The sequence below is a fragment of the Papilio machaon genome, chromosome 15 (genome assembly GCF_912999745.1).
Source record: "Papilio machaon chromosome 15, ilPapMach1.1, whole genome shotgun sequence".
Taxonomy (NCBI): Eukaryota; Metazoa; Arthropoda; class Insecta; order Lepidoptera; family Papilionidae; genus Papilio; species Papilio machaon.
Window position 1 is genome coordinate 608,052 of NC_060000.1, and position 21,219 is coordinate 629,270.

General features: G+C 35.1%; 1 protein-coding gene across 1 annotated transcript in view; it reads right to left on the reverse strand.

The window, feature by feature from the left end:
• The window catches only part of LOC106712653 (potassium voltage-gated channel protein Shaw), a 33,523-nt gene that overhangs the window by 3,548 nt on the left and 8,756 nt on the right, over window positions 1-21,219 (reverse strand). Inside the window, exons 2-8 of the mRNA XM_014505273.2 lie at window positions 5,837-5,983; window positions 5,322-5,532; window positions 3,025-3,142; window positions 2,584-2,778; window positions 1,822-2,502; window positions 1,446-1,581; window positions 1,216-1,341 (exon numbers count right to left, since the gene is read on the reverse strand). Of these exons, the coding sequence (XP_014360759.2) occupies window positions 1,216-1,341; window positions 1,446-1,581; window positions 1,822-2,502; window positions 2,584-2,778; window positions 3,025-3,142; window positions 5,322-5,530 (1,465 nt within the window). The 5' untranslated portion in view covers window positions 5,531-5,532; window positions 5,837-5,983. The remainder of the gene's footprint in view (window positions 1-1,215; window positions 1,342-1,445; window positions 1,582-1,821; window positions 2,503-2,583; window positions 2,779-3,024; window positions 3,143-5,321; window positions 5,533-5,836; window positions 5,984-21,219) is intronic.

Consider the following 21,219-nt stretch of genomic DNA (forward strand, 5'->3'; position numbering starts at 1 on the left):
AACAGAAGCGTTATTTGCCGTCTTCATCAGCATTAAACTAACACGGGAGATCCTGCTGAGCAGCACCCAGGTCGAGGAAGGTGTACAACAACACGGAAAGATCGATACATACAACTGACTGAAAGACGCCAGCCGATGTTAACCGCCCGAGAGATAGGTTTGAGGCTACAAAATTCAAGTACTGTTGTTGTTAGCTGCCAAACTGTGTGAAATCGATTGCATGAGTATGGCCTACGAGCACGACGGCCAATTAGGTGCCCACCGATACGTCACGGGAATCGCGCTCGTCGAAATGAATGGTTTAGTCAACACATTATATGGACCCGGAAATAATGGGATAAAATTTTATTTTGCGATGAGTCTCGATTTGGGTTCTAGCCTGATACTAGAAGGGTAAGAGTGTACCGTTGTCCTGGAAATACTGAAAGACTGAGGTGGCTTCAGGAAGTGCATCCATACAACGACTTAACAGTTATGGTATGGGCGGGTATTATGAAGAACATACGAACAGAGCTCGTTTTTGTAAATGGTAACATGAACGCTGTAAATTACGTTGAGGATGTTCTAAGACTTTATGTCCATCCATTCGCACAAGCGCTTGGCTTCGATTTCACCTTGATGCATGACAATGCGCGTTCGCATACAGCTTTGCACACACGGGAGTACTTGGCAAGGGAAAACTTCCTGGTATTGCCTTGGCCTGCACAATCGCCAGACCTCAACCCCATCGAGCATGCACGGGACATGCTCCAGAGACGTGTTTTAAATGACTTGGATGGAGTGACAACAACCCAACAACTGATGGACTTACTAAAATTTCATTGGGAGCAATTACCGTAGAATCAAATTAACAGTCTCATCGATTCTATGAATAATCGGTGCCAGCAAGTTTTCCATAACAGAGGAGACCACACTTTGTATTAATTTATGCAATTTTTGTACAACCATTTAATTTTACTTTAAGTTTAGTTGATTAGGCACCTTACTTTGTACTACGTACAAACATTCCTTACTCGTAATAATGGGTAATTAAGATTATTAAAAAGTAAATAAAAAAAATAATTGTTGTTTAATATTAAAAAAGCATAAATAAATAATAAAAGTACGAAAATACTAAGGATTTAATGCGAAAACACATTGTAAAATTGAAATTTATATGTGTTGCTTAGACTTTTTTGATGTGTATACTACTTTGCAAAATATTTGAAACCTTACCCATGTTAGGTCCAATCATATCTTTGGGGTGGTTAGTTTTTATGGCATTCATTCTTCTATTGACGGCCTGAGGGCCCATACCGGGGGCCATTGGGCCAGCGGGAGCACCGGGTACCCCTGGGGCCCCTGTTACAGAGGAATTAATTTATTGGCTCCATTGTTTAAAAAAAAAAACAGTGGAGCCATTTAGGCTATAGGAAGTACTTTTCTTGACGGTTGGTATTACTTACTGAGAGGCGGCCTGGCCGGTTCGACGTTGATCACTCTACGCCTCTTTTTAGGCAGTTTGGCCCGCGCTTGTGTGTGTGAGTAGTACATGGCAAAGTTGGACACAATTACTGGCACCGGCAGAGCTATCGTTAACACCTGTTTAAAAAATACTTTACACTTTGAAAAATAATTTACTTTATGTCAAACTATGAAGTCGGGTCAAAAAAATATTCAAAAATATATTTTAAAATCTTGGTCATTGTAGGAGAAACACGACAAATATAAAAAATGCAAGTAATTTTTCTGCTGATTTATTTCCATGGAAAGATATGCGCACTAAGTAAGGTAAGTTAAAATGGTTGCATCATCTTATATTCAATTAATAAAAGTACTTACACCAGCCAGAGCACAAAGAGCACCAACGAACATGCCGACATATGTTTTGGGCGCCATGTCTCCGTAGCCAACCGTCGTCATGGTTACAAGTGCCCACCACAATCCTAGTGGTATACTGTTGAAGTCATTGTGGGGATTCGTTTGTATACGTTCCGCGTAATAAACCAAACTTGCAAAAATAACTATACCAAGAACTAAGAAAAAGACTAGAAGAGTCAATTCCTTGGCTGACGCTCTAAATGTTTGTATTAATATTTTCAGACCGGACGAATGTCTGGTCAATTTGAAAAGTCTCATTATTCTTATGATCGAAAAGAACTCCAGAATATCGGCGTTCTCGACGTGAGAGGCGTACTTCTGGAGGATCAGGTCGATGTAGAAGCTCATAGTTGCGATGTAGTCGATGATGTTGACTGAGGATTTAACAAATTCGCATTTATTGGGAGAGGATATGAACCTGACAAGGATTTCTAGTGTGAACCACGCATTACACACGCACTCAATGTAGAAAAAAGCTATATGGGCGTTTGTTTGCACTTTGTCCAACGCCCAGCTTTGGGTTTGGTTGGCCGTCGTCACTGTATAGTTCCTGATAACGGGCACTCTCATGTCCGGATGCGTCTTCAAACAGAACGATAGAATCGACACGCATATAAAAAACACTGAAATCACACCGATTATCTGAAACAGAAAACTGGCGTAAGTAAATTCATACTAACTATGCCACTGGAACCTTTATTCTGATATTTGTATGTTTTTCACCTTTGCCGCATTCGAGCTGTAGGGCTCGTCAAACAAAGACCACATCTGCGGCTTGATCTGCTGCCACCAGGAGACGGTTCCGTTGTAGTAGTCTTCCTCAAAGCCGAACTTGCGCGCCACCTCCTCGTCTGACGGCTTCTCAGTGTCAAGATCCAGTCGATCTAGGACGGCTAGGGTCTCCTGGGTATCTCGATGCTAAGAATGAAAAGAATTATCTTATCAAAGACGTTCAAAACATTTCTTTGACCATCCGTTTGTGTATTGGCACCTTCAGATAAATGACCTCAGACCTATTTTGGTCTTGGCCATAGTAGGGTTTTTCCTATACTACGATAAAGAGTCTATTGATTAAAACACCACTCAAAAGATTTTCTCTGAGCTCGTATGCAACGACAGTATGAGTATTTTTATTATGTGTATGTTTATACGAGCTTTTGTTACCTGAGTGTAAGTCATCCAGCAGCATGGCTCGACTTGATTGGCGTCTAAGCCCCAGAACTCAAGTTCTTCTTCGAATAGAGGACCACATACATCTGTCGGATAATGCAGCTTCCCCGTCCTGGACGCATTAAAATAATTATTAATATTATCAATATAAGTAAGACTTTATCTTGGATACGTAAAATAAATGAAGTCTTATAATAAAACCTAAATTATGAAAGACTTACTGGACTACGCAATAAGATGTCTACAAAGCTAGAATAGGTCACTGATCAAATATCTTTATGTAATGATCGATGCTTAACTCTACAGAAACTCGACATCGAAATATTTCTTGCGGGCTTTAGGAATTTCATTAAACCCAATACCTAATAATGCGTCTCCAATATACCGTAACTTTTAAACAGCTATAAACCAATATTACCAAGATTGCTCCGACGACGGCCCAATCAATCTTAGCACATAAGGACTTGACCCGAATTACTAGAGGCAAACTTCCACAAATTGTCTGGCCCTTATCAATGGAAATCAATTTGCGCCTTATGTGTACAAGACCAGAAATAATGGAGTCGTGTTTCGCTCCAAATGGGGAATACGTGTGTAATCGGAATAGGTTTGGAAGTCTATTACACGCATTGATGCCCTGATGCTAGAAGCTCTATCAATGTAGTAGCAGTGAGTATAGAAAACAAAATAAAAGAATAAAAATAAAAAGCAAATTGTTTTTTTTACTTTATTGTGTTTATTAGAGTAAGTTTAAGAGCTAGGTCGAGACGAATATGATATACTAACTATTAAATTTCTAGTCTAATAATCTTTCTGCTTCTAATAAAGTAGTGCAAATCAACAGTGGAGCTAGCATGAATATTTGTGACAAGCGCCTTCGTATCGTCTTCGTTAATTATGTAAAATTAGTACTTTACGCCTGATAGGGACGCTGCACAATTTTTTTCGAAGACGATAAGATGGTGATTGTCACAAATATTCATGCTAGGCCCACAGTACCCTAGTATATTGTGAATTTCACGCCAGTGTATGTACATATGTATGAACAAAACATTATGGATAAGATGGTACGACAAGGCATAATATTATTACATTCTTGGAGGATTCACTCAGTTACTAGTTTCATAAGAAGAAACTTCTGTCTAACATAGTTTGTTTTCTTTGTTTCTTGTATATAAAAGTAAAAATGAAACTTGGAAATACGCGAACTGAAGGAGACCAGTTTTTCTTCGTCCAAAGAAACTGAGTTAATAATGTAATTCAAATGAGGACCGACTGAGAAAAGAGAGAGCTTTTTCTGGCGTATTTTGTAAGTATTAGATTTAATCTTTCATTCGTTTTAAATGTTATACAGAAATTATGGTAACAATATTATTTTAAATTTAATACAGTTTGATAGTAATTTTGATTTCGGCGAGTGAAAGAATTTTGTCAATATTTATTACAAAGAGAGTATGTCGTCTTATTTTATTTTCTAAAAAAAGGAAATAAATATAAAGCATTATTCGTAAGTTATGTCAAGTAACCATGAAAGTAAATGAATATAAAAACAAGTGTTATTATATTGTAAATTTATATTTCAACTTTGAGGAGTTGAATTCTCCTGATTAATATATTTTTAATCTGCAATTTCATTTCGTTGAGGTTATACAAAATGACAAGCAAAAAGCATTCAACGTTTGTAAGAGAGGTCTCGTTCCAATTATCTCTCTGAGTCACGGGGCCGCGTAATAGTTGAGTACTACAGGAAAGACTTCAGGGTGGCGATCAAAGGTATATTTATTGAGCACACGTAAGACCTAGTGTGTACTATGAATTTTTCACTTCATCGTTAAAAGTGGCTTAGAAGATTTAAACGTACGAAGTGACAAAAACAGCAGCAGATAAATCTCTGCAACAATTTATAATTTGCGACTGGGTTGGTCGTCTTTTTATCTAATCATATTGATAAAACGAAATTAAGAAATTTGCCTTTATTCATTTGTTTCTCGTTCCTCTTCGCTTTGGTTTCGCCGCGCGACCACCACAATCGTAGTGCGTCCCTAAACTAGTTGCTGTGAGTCAGGATTTGAGCAGGCTGTTTAATACCCTTTTCTAACTTAGCGACTAGACCACTATCGATGTGACAGTCGCGGCCGCGCTAGTGGAAATAGTACAAAAAGTATTTTTATTACATCTATAGCAGACAAGAGCAAAGTTACCTTAGACGAGGCAATGAAACCGTCTTATAAATTTCGTTTTGTAGTCAATGGTCTATGTCATACGAGCTATAGTTGGGAATCCAAGCTTACCTGTAATAATTAAGTACTTGTGCGAAGACTCCTGGGTGTCTGTCGAAGAAGTACTCATTGAGCACAGGATCGTAGTTAGCGAGCGCCTCAGTGAGCCGCGAGAGCCGCGTCGCGGGGATCTTCTTGAGCGTCGCCTTGTACGTCTCGTGGCGAATGCCGCCCACATTCAGCACCACGCGGTTTTCCGCGTCCATGTTCAGGAGATTCATCTCTGTACGATTGATGACGATTAACAGCTTAAAGAAAGCGGCAACTTCAAGCAATTGGCGCGCTGTCTATCATTGTCGTCGCTAATAAGTGCTGCAGAGAATGCCGTCTGCTTGAACCTGTCGCTGTTGACTGCTTGTTGAGTATATATTAGCTAGTTTGAACCATATCATTCTACTGTAGGGACAGAAATACGAGTAGCGACAGCAGAAAAGATTGCAATAGGTCAAATTTAACGTAATTTATTAATTTTTTATTAGAATTGAAGTACCTTTAAATTCCACTTTTGTTTCCAGTAACATACGTACTTGCAAAATCTCCTGTGGTTTGTATACAGTGTGCGGGCAGCTAGGGCGTTAGCGCGCGGCTGTGTCCGCGGCGCAGCATGGTCGCCGCGTGCTCCTGCCAGCGGCTCAGCACTGCCGGCTCCCACATCGCTCACACATCGCCTCTACCTGATAATAATATAAATTATATTTAGCATTTACTCCTACATACAGAATAGAATATATATAGAGTAGAGAAGAAATAAATAGAATATATAGAGGTTGTAACGTATTTAGGCGTAGTATTTAACCGAAGATGCAGTCAAATAATAAACTGAGACGCCCTTTTGCAGATTATCTTCCTTATTACTGTCTATCATCGTCTAAATCGTCATATCAATAAAATGAAATGAACACAAAATCTCTATTCAGAATACTAAAAGAACTTTACATTAAAATATTTAATAAATAGTCTGCATCAAAAGACTTTATAATGTAAGGAAAAAATCGAGGGCAAAGCTACGTAAAGCCCCTGAAAGCAATATTAAATCCTGTATCAAAAGGTTAAAGAATACGCCATGAAATGCGACAGCTTTTAGACATTTATAAAAGTGAGAATAATAAACGAAACTCTAGACCAGAGGCTTCCAAACTTTTCAGTACAATGGCCGCTCTGGTATTTCTACAAAGTTGTGCGGACCAAGAGTCAACACTTACTACAAACAAAAAAACGATAAATATACTAAAATATCTCATAACTTCTTAATCTCAATCTTACTAATAATTGCGAAAGTTTAGATGGATGGATGTTTGTTTGAAGGTATCTCCGGAACGGCTCAACAGATCTTGCTGAAAGGTATGCATGTAAAACATAATCTGGGAGACCAAATAGGCTATAATAAAGTTTTTTTTTTAATTCCGCGCGGACGCAGTTACGGAAAAAACTAGTTTTTATATATAATGATATCTCTCTTTATAGCTAATCTTAGTTTGTATCCTATTTAATATCTCAATTCTTTTGTTTTAGAAATGCAACGTACTACTACGCAATACTTTGTGGTGTGTGGTGGAAGGTGAGAGATGTGGTGATGTGAGGGTGTGAGGTAGCGAAATGATGCAACCGTTATTCACAACACAATTTATTCTCACTCGTACACACACCAATAAATATAAAGAAGGAGAGTACAACACAGAGAAGAAAAGTAAAAGTAACAAGAGAAAGAGTAATATCACTGTTCGAGAAGCAAAGTACGGGTTTGAGAAATCGTAAGCGGCGTGGTATATCGCAACACTGTAAAAACTCCACTGAAGTCCGGCGCGTGTGCAAAACCGGTCAGTGACCTCCGCTCAGCTGTGCGTTGCAATTTGAAATTGCCAATCAGATGTCAACAATTTTGGTTGTCACGCGCGACGTCGACCACTCGTCAAGCACCTGAGTTTATGTGTGTGTGTGTGTGTATGGTATGTGTGTTATGTAAGTGTGTGTATGTGTGACTGGAGTGTTTTTTGGAATATGTAGAAGGTCACCTACAACTTGTACAACAAAATTAACCCATGAATCTTTTTTACTTGTTGTACTTAGATCGTGGAAATTGTCTTCAGGTAAAGCTTTCCGTAAGACATCTGAACAATTTATTAAGACAAAGAGACAAGAGCTTTTGAAAATGCTTAAGAGTTCAACACTTTATGCCTTCCCTGTTGTCTAGCTTTCTAGTGTTATAAAAGTTAAGTTATTGTTATAAAAAACTTGATATTTTACCACCCAGCATATCCACATAAATAGTACACATTAGTGGTTGGAAAACGACTATTGGGTTGAACCGTTAATTAAATTACATATTTTTAAATAAGAAATAACTTCCTTAACAAGTCAATAAACATTACAATTTTATAAACAGTATATTTTTATAACAAACTGTTTCCTTTGAGTCATGTATCATCAACACAGCTGCACAGAACATTAGCATGTATTACTCACTCTGACACCGGTTAATAAACAGCACTATGTTAGTGACATCTGATTGTTCCCACAACGAGTACAAGTTGCAATATCAAAGCAAATATGAATTAGGTGTTAAATGTGTTTTATTCTCAAACTGAATCACCACTAAGGGATTCACTAAGGGACCACTTAGCAAACATTAAATGAGTCTACATGCGATAGAAAGAATTTGAGCCGTTCTTGATTATGAAAATTAAATAATTTAATGTTCGTTATTAAAGAGAGTCGGTGGTTCAGTGTTGGTTTATTATTTTTATTTATCCGATATCACGATGCAATCTACACATAACTGTGAAGAAATTCAAAGAAATGTGTGTAGTCAACCAACCCGCACTGGGCTAGCTTGGTTGACTACGGCCTAGTCAACTTAGGGTAAGCTTTTACCCCCTCAGCGAGGACGTATAATGCTGGTGATTAACTTTTACTATAGGAATAGTGCGTTTAAAAATATAGTCCTGCAATACAGTTGTTAACCTATAAAAAGCGATTATTTCATTTGTTATCTTAACGTTTGAAAAGCGATTAACTTTTTCAACTTCTCATCAAGATTAATTCGCAGATAAATGGATTAATATCGCGCAAATAAATGCTGAAATCGCCAACACAAGTACTTATAGCTCTATCATTTTCCAGCTATAAGGTAATGCCAGATCGATATCAGCTGGCAGTCACGCTATAAATGCCCACCCACACAACTCTCTGTTGCCAATGTTAATTCTACATTGAATTTGTTTGGTTATAAAAACTTTTATTATTGTTAAATAAAAAATACATCCATTGATGAAGTAATATAGTATAATGATTCTTTAATAAGTCTAAACGTAACCTTTTTTATATATTATACGCAAACGAGAAAGTGGCCACCTAATTTCGCCGAAATGGCGAAGCAACTGCTGCCCATAGACATCCTCGTTACCTACCATATAATTTCGAAAGAGGGGGCGCATAGAAAGATAATATTACTCTTTCTTATGCGTTCCCTCTTCCATTAAATCCACGTCCCCTAACCATCCTTTCCTTATAAGAAAGAGGAGGCTTCCGGAACGCACAAGCCTAACCTAACCTAATTGGAGAGTTGTATCAATCTAAAGTGGACCCGCAACACCTCAGATAGTCTAAGATTTAAAACTTCTGCAAATCCCTTTCCACCGCATCTTTCTAGCGATACCTGAAAAGATTGCGTATCTAACACTCTGACCATCTTCCACTTACACAAGCTTAGAAGCAGTATATTTCGTGGTGGCTTTTTAGTGCAAAAGTTATTTTAGTAATTCAGGTTATCAGCTTACATTAAGGTATTCATTGAATATCTACCAAAGATAACATAGGCCAACGAAGTTGTAATTACTTACAAAGTCCACGCGTCTGTGGAATAACAATAGAGGGCCGAGCGTGATTACAAATTTATGATAGAGTTTACATCACGATATGCAGCGCTGCGTCAGAAGGGAATCTGTGTCAAATTTACAAGGAGAATTATTACGTGTTGTACGTGCGGAAGGCCGCAGACGCTGAATTTGCATAAGCAAATACAATGGATTTAAAGCTAGAGTTAGAACGTCGTCGGTCTCGGCCTCGGAAACGAGCTCTACAGCCCGCTTTGTTGAATTTCCAGTCAACTCAGTTGAGCCACATTTTATCTCGTGATTTCCAATATTATAATTTTGTTAGACTTGCTAAAGTCAGTCGAAATGTTGAATCGTCATACTTTTTTTACTATGATTCTGCGTTCTATAGTACTTGGTCGGTAAAAGTATAGTCGAACCTGGATAAGCGCGAGTCAACGGGTCATTTTTCTTGCTTTTTTATATTAAAAGGTGACAAACGAGTAAACGGCCACATGAATTCTCCGAAATGGCGCAGCGATCACTGCCCATTGCAGATGCGTTGCCTACCTATGCCTATTACCTGCATCAAATCCACCGCCCCTTCCCATCTTTTCCTTGGGCGGGAAGGGAACGTGGACTAAAATTAGGCCTCCGGCATCACACTCATCAGACGAATCGCGGAATAACTTCCACTTCACGCCTGTCTTCTGTGTGATCGTGGTATTTCACCGGGCGAGTTGGCCACTTCGTGCAACTGATGTTGTTGTTGCTGGCGTCTACCACTGTTAAGATTATTAAGGCTTATTGAGATTTCTCTCTTTTTTGTAAGAAAAGTGGGCAAAGAAGCAGCGGGAACACTGAGGTGATTAGTAACACGCATGCACATCCACATTACCACAGGGACTCTTATCCAGGTTCAACTGTAGATGTTTCTTTCTGAGAAATAAGATGCAGTTATTTATATAAATGTACATGTACATGAGAAGGATATTATAATAATATCGTGAATATTACCAGCTTTATATAATACGAACAACTGTTTCATCCGCATAATTGTGGACACATTTGCTTTGTATTGGAATTTGATGGCATAATGACAGTTCCGTTTGCAGCGTGTATTTGGAACGAGGCCAACAATTTTGAATAGCAATTTGCTTAATCGTTGGCGTCTATGAAATCGTTTCTATATTGCCTCTAATTAGCTTCTGACAGGACCAGATTTTTATCATAATGATGTCCTCTACATCCCATTTCTGTCACTGTTTTTTTTTCTATAATATTATTTAGATATTTTATTAAAATTCAATCAGATGTAATATTTAAAAATAATAACGCATATGTTTCAATACGTACATCGTTTACTATCCCAACAATTGTATGTATGTTGCATTCGTGCAATTCAACTACTGGGAGAACATAAATTCTCAAGACGTTTACAGCAATCTGAGACTGTACGAATACATCGTAACTCACGTGCCCTAAAACTCTACCCACCTTGTTGTTAAAGAATATTTGACGCTCTTTCACCATCCAAATATATTATGTGTTCAAAGATCTAGATTATTCTATTATCTAATATATAAAATTCTCGTGTCACTGTGAACTCCTCCGAAACGGATTGACCGATTCTCATGAAATTTTGTGAGCATATTCAGTAGGTCTGAGAATTGGCCAACATCTGTTTTTCATACCCCCCCATTTAGTTTTTTTTTTTAACTGCGCGCGGACGGAGTCGTGGGCGACAGCTAGTCTAATATATAAAATTCTCGTGTCGCGGTGTTTGTGGTTAAACTCCTCCGAAACGGCTTGACCGATTCTCATGAAATTTTGTGAGCATGTTCAGTAGTTCTGAGAATTGGCCAACATCTATTTTTCATACCCCCCCATTTAGTTTTTTTAACTGCGCGCGGACGGAGTCGCGGGCGACAGCTAGTTTTATATATAATTCTTTGCGTACTTAAATAATTGAAGCTTTGTTTTTTTACCTAATATTTTTCTCTGATCAATGCTTCCTACAATCTTAGTTATTGCAACAAAAATCTCAAAATAGATTTAAGAAAATAGAATCTAATCCTGTTCAAAATTACGCATTGATGAAAGAATCTTTCGATTGTTTGATATTTCGAAGTAAAAGATAAACATAACGAATCCTAAAATACAATATAGAAATAACCATCTGGCCACTGTATTTATTACAAAGAGCTGATCTGTATAGCGTTGAAAGAAATGTAAACAATCCCATCATTATATAAATAATTTCTTGGAAATTGAGAATTCTTCACAAGATTTATATAAGACGAGGAGTTAAAGATTTTATTACAGGAATGGATAAAAGTGTTGACTTTTTAAATTAAAAAAAAATGTCCTTAATAAATGTATCTTTAACAGAATTACGTTTTAATTACTTGAAAATGAGAAATTAAGTAACATAATTAATAACTTTACAAGTATTATCGATGAAAAGTTATCTTACTAATACTATAAACTAGCTTTTACCCGCGACTCCGTCCGCGCGGAATAAAAAAAAAAGAAAACGGGGTAAAAATTATCCTATGTCCGTTTCCTGGTTCTAAGCTACCTGCCCACCAATTTTCAGTCAAATTGATTCAGCCGTTCTTGAGTTATAAATGGTGTAACTAACACAACTTTCTTTTATATATATAGATAGATAGATGCGAATGTTTAAATGGATGTTTGTTTGAAGGTATCTCCGGTCATGGATCTAGATGGAATTTGGCAAAGACGTTGAAGCATAGTCTGGAAGAACACATAGGCTACTAATTCAGTTTTATCGTAATTCCGCGAGAGCAGAGTCGCGGGCGACAACTAGTATTTCAATAAAGAGATATTTGAATGAAGTAAAAAACAATACTAAGGGTAAAAGAAAATAACAACTATTCTTCTACAAAAGAAATTAAAGGTGTTATATAATATTAAGTATTTATGAGAAGTAAACATAGAAATAAAAAATATCTTGTTACAAAAAGCAAGATAATTGCTGTTAGAAGTTAATTAAGGGAAGATAGTATGATAAATAAAGACAACGTGCCATGAACAAATAACATGTTAGAAACACTTTATTTCTCTGTCGGAGAAGCACACCATCTGGTACCTAAGACTCAGCGATAAAAGTAAGTAATAATGAACATTTACGAAAACAAATGCAGATATCGCGTCAGATATATTAAAGGAGGGATTTTCTTTTATCTTTGGCCTCATTGCAACGCAAAAATGCCTTAAAGAGCTAGTTTTCCGTGGTATAGTTTAGCAGGTTTAGTAGTATGTTTAGATTAATATTATTTTCTTATTTACGTGAATAAAGTTAAGTCATTTTTTTTATGATTTTAAATAGAGAAATGTTTTATTTAAAATTTATTTTTAAAACAAATTACATGACTTCAAAATTAGTCAATATGAACGACAATTGAAGGAATAAAAAAAATTCAATCAACAGTAACGGATACAAAATGAGAAAAGAACTCGTTTTGAACTACTGGAGAATTCATACAGACTGTCAGACGGCGCGGGGTATGAAATATTGAGTAAACAGAGTGGCATCCGTGCCTCAGTGTTGCCAGAATGTAATAAAGAAGCCGTGAATTTGTTGTTTTTATGTTGTTGCCAGTAAATTTTTGCGGCTTTTCCGACATATTGTTAGGTTAGAACATCACTGGATATATGAAGTAGAACGTGTCTGCGTTCACTTCGGCAATAATGTATGATTATACGAGCGTAGCTATGAACCGCCTGTTATATTCCAGATACTATATTACTGACGCCCGTAAAATTAGTCCTGAATGAAATTTTATTGCAACAAATCATTTCGTTGCGTTATTCATAATTGTTTCATCGAAAAAAAAAACAAACGCATTACTCTTTTAATTCGTAATTGAAATTTTATTGCAATTTCTGTGGTACGATGAAAGTACCAACTTAAATCCTCGCTATCATTATAAAAAAATTACTCGTAAAGTTTTTTTTTTATTCAAAGCTCATTTAAAGCAATGTAATTTGGTAAAACTAACGTTTTTAAAATAGATGTTTAACAGTTTTTTACTTATTTAATAGCGACGTTAATGTTTTTACGCATAATGGTACCAGAGACGCAGTGTTACGGCCATAACTGTTTCACACGAGAACGGTAAGGCAGAGCAGTATAAAGTTCAGTACTGTTTTATTTGCTTACCTGCAATCAGCATTGTTTGATCACATCTGCGTTTTGACAATAGCAGTACTTAACAGTCTTATTGTTCTGGGTTATTGTTCTGCCCTGGTGTGAAAATAGTATTACGCCTATCATTACTGCTGCGTTGAAATAGAAAGCTGTTAAACGCTACGGCAATTAAAACAAACCGATAGTAATATAATCGTACAGTATATTGAGATTATAATCGCTAAAGTAACGAAAAAATATTAGGAAATTGTATATTAAGACATTATTTTGTAACTGATGTAATATTGTTTTTTTTTTTTTTTAATAAATATTTGCTTCGAAGACTATGCTGCATCGGAGTTGAAATAGTACGTACAAGCTTATTTAAAATACTCTGAGAGTAATCTAAATTGAGAGCATCTTCTAGAAGGCTTTGCTTAAATTGGACAATCAGTTTGTCTGTCTGTTAAGCTAGAAATGTTATACGTGTACGTAAGTGTAAAGTTTGTTAGCGAGATCTGAACGTATTTTACTAAGAACAAGATAGTCCAAGAACTTCTAAAAAGATTATATCTTAATACGATGTCAAAACGAAAGAAAGAAGCTGTCTAGAATACAATGGACATAATAAAAAACACAGACAGTGCTTCAGTTACATTTTACATATGTCTACAGTTTAAGACAACTGAAACATGTCTACAGTCGTACGAAATGCAATCTTGAAAAATAAATATTAAATTAGGTACTTTTACCAGAAGCAGTTTTCGTGATACATAATTAAGGTTTAAACGTTCTCTTTTATAACCACTATGATGTCAATAATGTCAATCACCGGCAATCAAATGGTTAAAACACGTGTTTAGATATACAGTGTATTATTGGAGTAATATAATGTCAAACCGCAACTTATAATCACTAGGTTCATTGAAGGAAAAATCTAATACGAAAAAAATCCTTTGCTGAATAACTAAGACTACGAAAGAAGTTCGTCCTATCTGATTACGTTAAAAATGTTTTCAATTTGTTCGTTGTCGGCCTCTCTCTATTTCACGTTATTTCTCCGGCGGGAGAGAAAAAAATGTGGTAACGCGCCCGTTTCATATCTCAGCCTCACGAATGATTGTACTTTACAAAAATTCTGTTTCATTTTATAAAAATGATCTTTGTTGGGCAGATTACTTTTCTTTTGATACGGATTATTTGGTGTAATGCTTAGAATGAGCAGAAATAAAAGGTTAGTGATTTTTATTTATTATTAAAACATTTGCTGGAGTAGAAAAAGAGAAAGACACTCTTTATGTAATCAAACATACGTATCTTCTTTAAAACTCCATATTAGATATTACCTTGAATTCAAAATTTTACAAGGAAAGAAGCTTTGGCTTTCGTATTCCAAATTTCATCATCTATCTGCATTTATTCCAATACATTCAGTTTAAAATTTACATACTTGAACTTCAAACTATTCGTCATTCCAAAATAAAGGCTAGTAAAAGCTTTTCTACGGTTGAAAGCTAATTTACAAAAGTAGTGGTTGAACGGATTTAAAAGCGGATCTCAGTTTATCGATTGAACTCGAAGCCACAGTGATATAAATAAAACGGTTTGATGAGTCGCGTCTATACAACAGGAATAGTTTTCTTTACACGACCTTCATACACTCCTCTATTCTGATTGAAACAATGCTCTGACAAAGTTAATGACGTCATTTTTATGCATCAATACAAATTATAAAACAATTGATGTACTATCTCTATCATCTTTCTTATTATGTACAAAAAAATAGAGACAAAAATATGATTTGATACAAGTATGTATGAAAATTCAGTCAACTTTGAGAAGACAGTATTAAACTCGCCAAATCTTAAAGATACTTTTAAGTCGCTGAAATGACGGTTTTATTCACTGATTTATGAATGTAATTAAAAGTCTAAAATGTTGTACTGCGACTGAATATGATCCAAAAAATGACATCACATTGGTTTTATCTGAAATCACTTCATCATAAGAGTCTATCTAACTGAAACGCACAATCACGCACGAAAACATTGTCAATGTCGTTTCGACGAGTTTTTGAAGAGTTTCGTGTCATTTGAAAACAATTGAGTATTTGATCGAGTCTCGAGAGGGCGAGAACGCGGCGTTGCTCGACGATCGATATTCGTCAAATATGTAACGGACGATCGAAACACAAAAGCTCTGTGCGGCTTTTGTTTGTACAGTCGAGGACGTTTTTCTCCAACCCATGTCGATGAAATGTAATTTGATGTTCACAGAGTAGTTATTCAGTATACGTTAAAATTTAAATTAAACTAGCTGTCGCCCGCGACTCTGTCCGCGCGAAATTAACAAAAACTTAATAGGGGTATGAAAAATAGATGTTGTCCGATTCTCAGACCTACTCAATATGCTCACGAAATTTCATGAGAATCGGTCAAGCCGTTTCGGAGGAGTACGGGAACGAAAACTGTGACACGAGAATTTTATATATTAGATTAAGTTCATACGTATTTTTTTAACGAACTTAACCTTTGAAGACCAATGGTGAGATTTTATTACCAATCATAAGCCTTTGATAAATTTTACGTTCCGTTATACAATCTAGATTATCTATTTCTAGTTACGTAATAAGGTCGTTCGTGCCTTTATCTGTTAGCAAGGTGTTATCGTGGCGGGGCTTGTTGAATCAATATTCAATATCAGAGCTTCTGGATACGCTTTACCTGCGAATGGATTAGTAACTAGTTGGTGATTGGTGTCACTTGAATTTCAAGTGGAAATTGAAAAATACATTTTAAAATGAGCAAAAAGCATGTGATGAAAATAATAATAAACACTATTTTATATTCAAATTAAATTAGATCAAATATTTTTAAGTTGGATTAAACATTACTAATTTTTCATTTGAGTGTTACAATTTGAATTAAAATGTCTTTTTAATTACTAAACTGTGGCTAGTTAACGTTAATATGTTTTATTAAAGTATAATTAATTAATTTAAATTTGACATCTTTAGTATAATTTACTAAAATTATAACTACGTTATTAATTGCTGTAATTCAATTTTAATAAAGTTTTATTCAATAAAGCAAATTAGCTGGTTGGGTTCGCCTTCAGTTTTAATATCATCTTGTACATAGGTAACAACTAAAATTACAGTTATATCTCAGAGATTATTTTATAACTTGAAGACACAATCACACTTCATACTAATATTATTGTAAATGCGAATGTTTAGAAGGATGGATGGATGTTTGTTTGAAGGCATCTTCGGGAAAGCTCTAGATGAAATTTGAAAGATGTAGAATATAGTTTGGAAGAACACATAGGCTACTTATTAAGTTTTTTTTTATTCCGCGCAAACAGAGTCGCGGGCGTCAGCTATTTGTACCTCAGCTATGTTACAGAAATTGTTAAATCTATAACACAGTAATATTAAAAAGAAAAATGCGTCATATAAAAACTTTTTACTAATACATAAAGCTATTCATATTCGTTAATAATAAATTGATACAAGAATATTGTACTTGACGTTTCCAGCCGTGAAGCGAGCACAATAGCACCCATTCATGTTACCCACTTAATCCGAACAGCTCTCGGAGTAAAGCTTTCCATCATAAAATTGTATCATGGGACATGATTGCCTACGATAATAGTACTCTATATGAGTATATTGCTCATATCGAAATATATATCTAGTTATAAAAGGTATAAAAGTAGAACGAAAGTCATGTATGCCTATCTCCCTCTTTTACGTCGCAACGGTCTATCTTTTGTCTCTATCATGTAACGAAATGTACAGAACTTGACGCTTAAACAGTTGAAATATTGAAATTTATTACATACTAGCTTTTACCCGCGACTCCGTCTGCGCGGAATAAAAAATAATAGAAAACGGGGTAAAAATTATCCTATGTCCGTTTCCTGGTTCTAAGCTACCTGCCCACCAATTTTCAGTCAAATCGATTCAGCCGTTCTTGAGTTATAAATGGTGTAACTAACACAACTTTCTTTTATATATATAGATAATATACTTATTATATACTATAACAAAAAAAACCAATTTAAACCTAAAAACATACGCGAGAAATTCATTTATTTGTATCGGATGAAGCGTAAACTTATTTGGGTGACCAAGCTTGCCGTCGCTTGTCCACGGGTTGGTAAACAACAAAGGGTTCAATTTGAGAGGATTGATTCGATACAATGACTTTGTTGGTCACATTCGGTTGACGTTAATTTTACAGAAACACATCGTATAAATAATAAAAGAAACAGTATAACAACGGTTATTTTATTTTCCAATTGATACTAAAAAGAGAACTGCTCTATCGATGTATTGTATTACTTATTTAGTCTAGTTAAAAATACGTCAAAATTTTGAGAAGCTTAAAATAAGAAGATTTTATGATAATATAAAGGTTAAATGTACGATTTCCAAGTTACGATCAAGTTCTATAGAAGTTCTATCTTCGGAATACCTAAGTATAAGAGGCCATTAATATAAGAGAAAGCATTACCTATATACTTCTAATACATAACTGAGTAATTTATTTATACATTCGTCCGGATCTCGGATCTCACCCCAATTCAATTTGTCTCAAGCTACAAATCTAAATGGTTTTACGCATCAGTAAATTTTGTCTATAAATGTTCCACTATTTTCTTTCAAAGTATTATTTTTATCTTATACTTATAATTATAAAAGTAACTCTGAAATAATACTCTGATATTTGTCTAGTTAGAGGTGTTTTTTTAATATCAACTATCAAGGAAATTAATAACGTTATATTTATGTCTTATAGCATTACTTTTTGTATTAGATTAAATTATTATTAGCTATAATAAATGTAATATTTTCCTTGCTCAGAAAATTATTAAATTCTTTTGTAAACTGGAATAAAAATTGATTTTTCATTTAAAAATTAATTGTTAACTTACATGTCTCGCGATAGGTGCTATTTGTTTTGATTGGTGGTAACTAAAACAGCAAGCGAAGTGTAACATTGAAAATCAATGGTTTACATCTGTGTAGTACGGAAGCACAAAAAGCTTTGCCCTACTCGCTCGTGTCAAGGTTGAAACGATTTTAAAAGTTAGTCTTCGAGTGAAACATGTTTTACCACTAAATCTAAAATGGAGATTTCCACACCATTGGATGGATGTATATTACAAGGTATCTTCAGAACTGCTATACAGATCTTACTGAAATTTCGGATAGATGTAAAACAGTCTGGAAGAATACAAAGGCCACTAATTAAGTATTTTTTTAATTCCGCGCGGATAGAGTAGAGCTTGACAGCTAGTATACTAATATAAGCACATACTTTGCTTCCCAAATGTTATTAATAATTTATTGGATAAACTTAATGCAGATAGCGTTAGAAGTTTCTTAATAAACTGTGAGAACATTTATTTTTCTAGCGTTTTGTATTCATGTACATATTCGAGTTAATTTGTGAACATGGAAACCACAGACGAAATTTATAAACTTGCGTTTCACAGTAGTGTGGCGCGTGTTTACATTTTCACTAAAAAAATACATCGCGAAAACCAAATATTTACATTAACTGGATAGTCTGTGGTTATTTTTGCTAAGAGAATCGAATTCGTCGTGGCTCGTATTCAATTTGTATTTTTTTATACGACTAGGGGTCGCCCTCGACTTCCTTAGTACAGAACTTAAAAAAAACACTATCGATACCTATAATATACCAGTGTGAATTAGCTACCATCCCGTGAAAGTCCCGTCAAAATAGCTCCAGCCATTGCGGAGATAACCAGAAACAAACGCTGCTTTAGGGACAGATATACAGATAGACAAGGGATTTTTTCATTATTACACAGAGACACTACAATTTAATTAATATATGTATGTTATATTAATATACGAGTATGATGATTATATAGTTTAAAATGCTTTGACTTTAAATTTATTAAATGAATAAAATGTTATATTATTAATGTGCAATATCATGAACAGCTGTGTTATTTAAACACTATGAATAATACTTATCCACAAATACACATTAACTCTTGTTGTAAAAAAACTATTCAACATTTGACAACAATTTCAACAACAAAAAGTCACGGAAAAGAAGAAGTACCTTTTTATATTCCTGTTTCCCGTACACGAGAACCACAAAAAGCTTTATCGTACTGATTTGTCTCGAGTCCAAAATGTCTGGCATGTTACTTGACTTTTTAGGTATACAAAAACATTTCCTTACTTTAAACTTTATTTTTAAATGATTGTTAACACATTAAATAAAAGAAAAGAGTAGAAACCTCTTTTCTTCAATTATCTATTTAAAACTAGCTTTTACCCGCGACTTTTACACACAAGATAAAAAAGTTCCTATGTCCGTCTCCTAGTTCTAAGCTAGCTCCCCATCAATTTTCAGCCAAATCCATTCGACCGATCTTGAGTCATAAATAGTGTAACACGACTTTCTTTTATATATATAGAAGATTTTTATTTTTTACTCACCAAAACTAATCGCTCGCAACCTCTTTGGCAAGATCGTCGTGAGAAAATTCGTTGCGATTTTCAAGATGACAGCAAATCTATACAGTTATGTCAACTGTCGTCGCTTCGTCGATTTGACGATTCGAGTCGACGATTCAAACTCGTGTATACTACGCGCTTATAACAAGATACTTGCGACGCAAAGATACAATACTAGTTTCGAAGATTTACATTGCATTGTGTACTAAAGGCCTTATCTTACTAATATTATAAATGCGAATGTTTAGATGGATGGATTTGTTTGAAGGTATCTCCAGAGCGGATCAACAGATCTTTATGAAATTTAGCAGTTGTAGAACATAGTCTGGAAGAACACATAGGCTCCTTATTGGAACGAAGTTCCTTATCGCGCGTTGTGAAAGGGGGCTAGACGGAAAAAATTCTTACGAAAAGTTGTCACGACACTTTTTGCTATAGACGAATGAGCGCTACTTCACCATGGCAACGACGTGACAATATATAACGAAAATTCATAGAAATAAAATGTACTTCTTGTGAAGACTTAAGTTTTTTATTCATAGAATAAACATTGGTTCCTTCACTAATTAATCGAAAGGAACTTCGTTCCATTCGGGTGTCCCTTGACACCTCTCAAGTTTTTTAAGTTTTTCTTTTAATTCCGAGCGGACGGAGTTGCGGGCGACGGCTAGTTTAAATATATAAATTCTTATTTATTTTTATACCATTTGTTTATAGTCAAAATTCTTGATTGTAAAAAAATTGTTTCCAATCAATTGTTTATATTGAAGTTTTAGAATTGACAGCTAAATCTAAATATTTTTGTACAAACATGAAATTGAATTGTGTATTTTCGTTAAGGGAACAAAATGGGTTTGCGGCATAAATAATCCTGTTAGTACATATCGGAAAATTTTGAAGGCCCATAGGCGTAGTTTCATCAGGTTATTTCAACAAGAGTTTATAGAACATATACATATGTTATTTCTATTAATACAGTTTGCATTATAGACATTCGTAGAACACAATCTAACATTTCGTTACTATCTTTATGAAAGAAAAGTGTTTAACATAATTATCGTTCACGTACAAGCGATGCATTAGAGCCAGATCACAGCTTTAATGATAGTCTGCCAATTCCGAGATGCTTAGAGCGGCATGCCAACTGTTGCTGCTTCCCCTCTGTATTATTTCCTTTGTAAGGAAAGAAACAGTATTTAATCTCTATTAAGTCATGCGTGAAATCAAATAGTAACTGTGTCACCAAAAAATAATCTTTAATTTCTTTAAATTAAACCATATTTGAAAATAAAATCACAGTCATCATGAAATTCCATTACCTCTCGCATTAAACATATTGTTATCTCTGTTTATTCATGGATTGTAAAAGAGATGACAACATCTAATATATAAAATTCTCGTGTCACAGTTTTCGTTCCCGTACTCCTCCGAAAC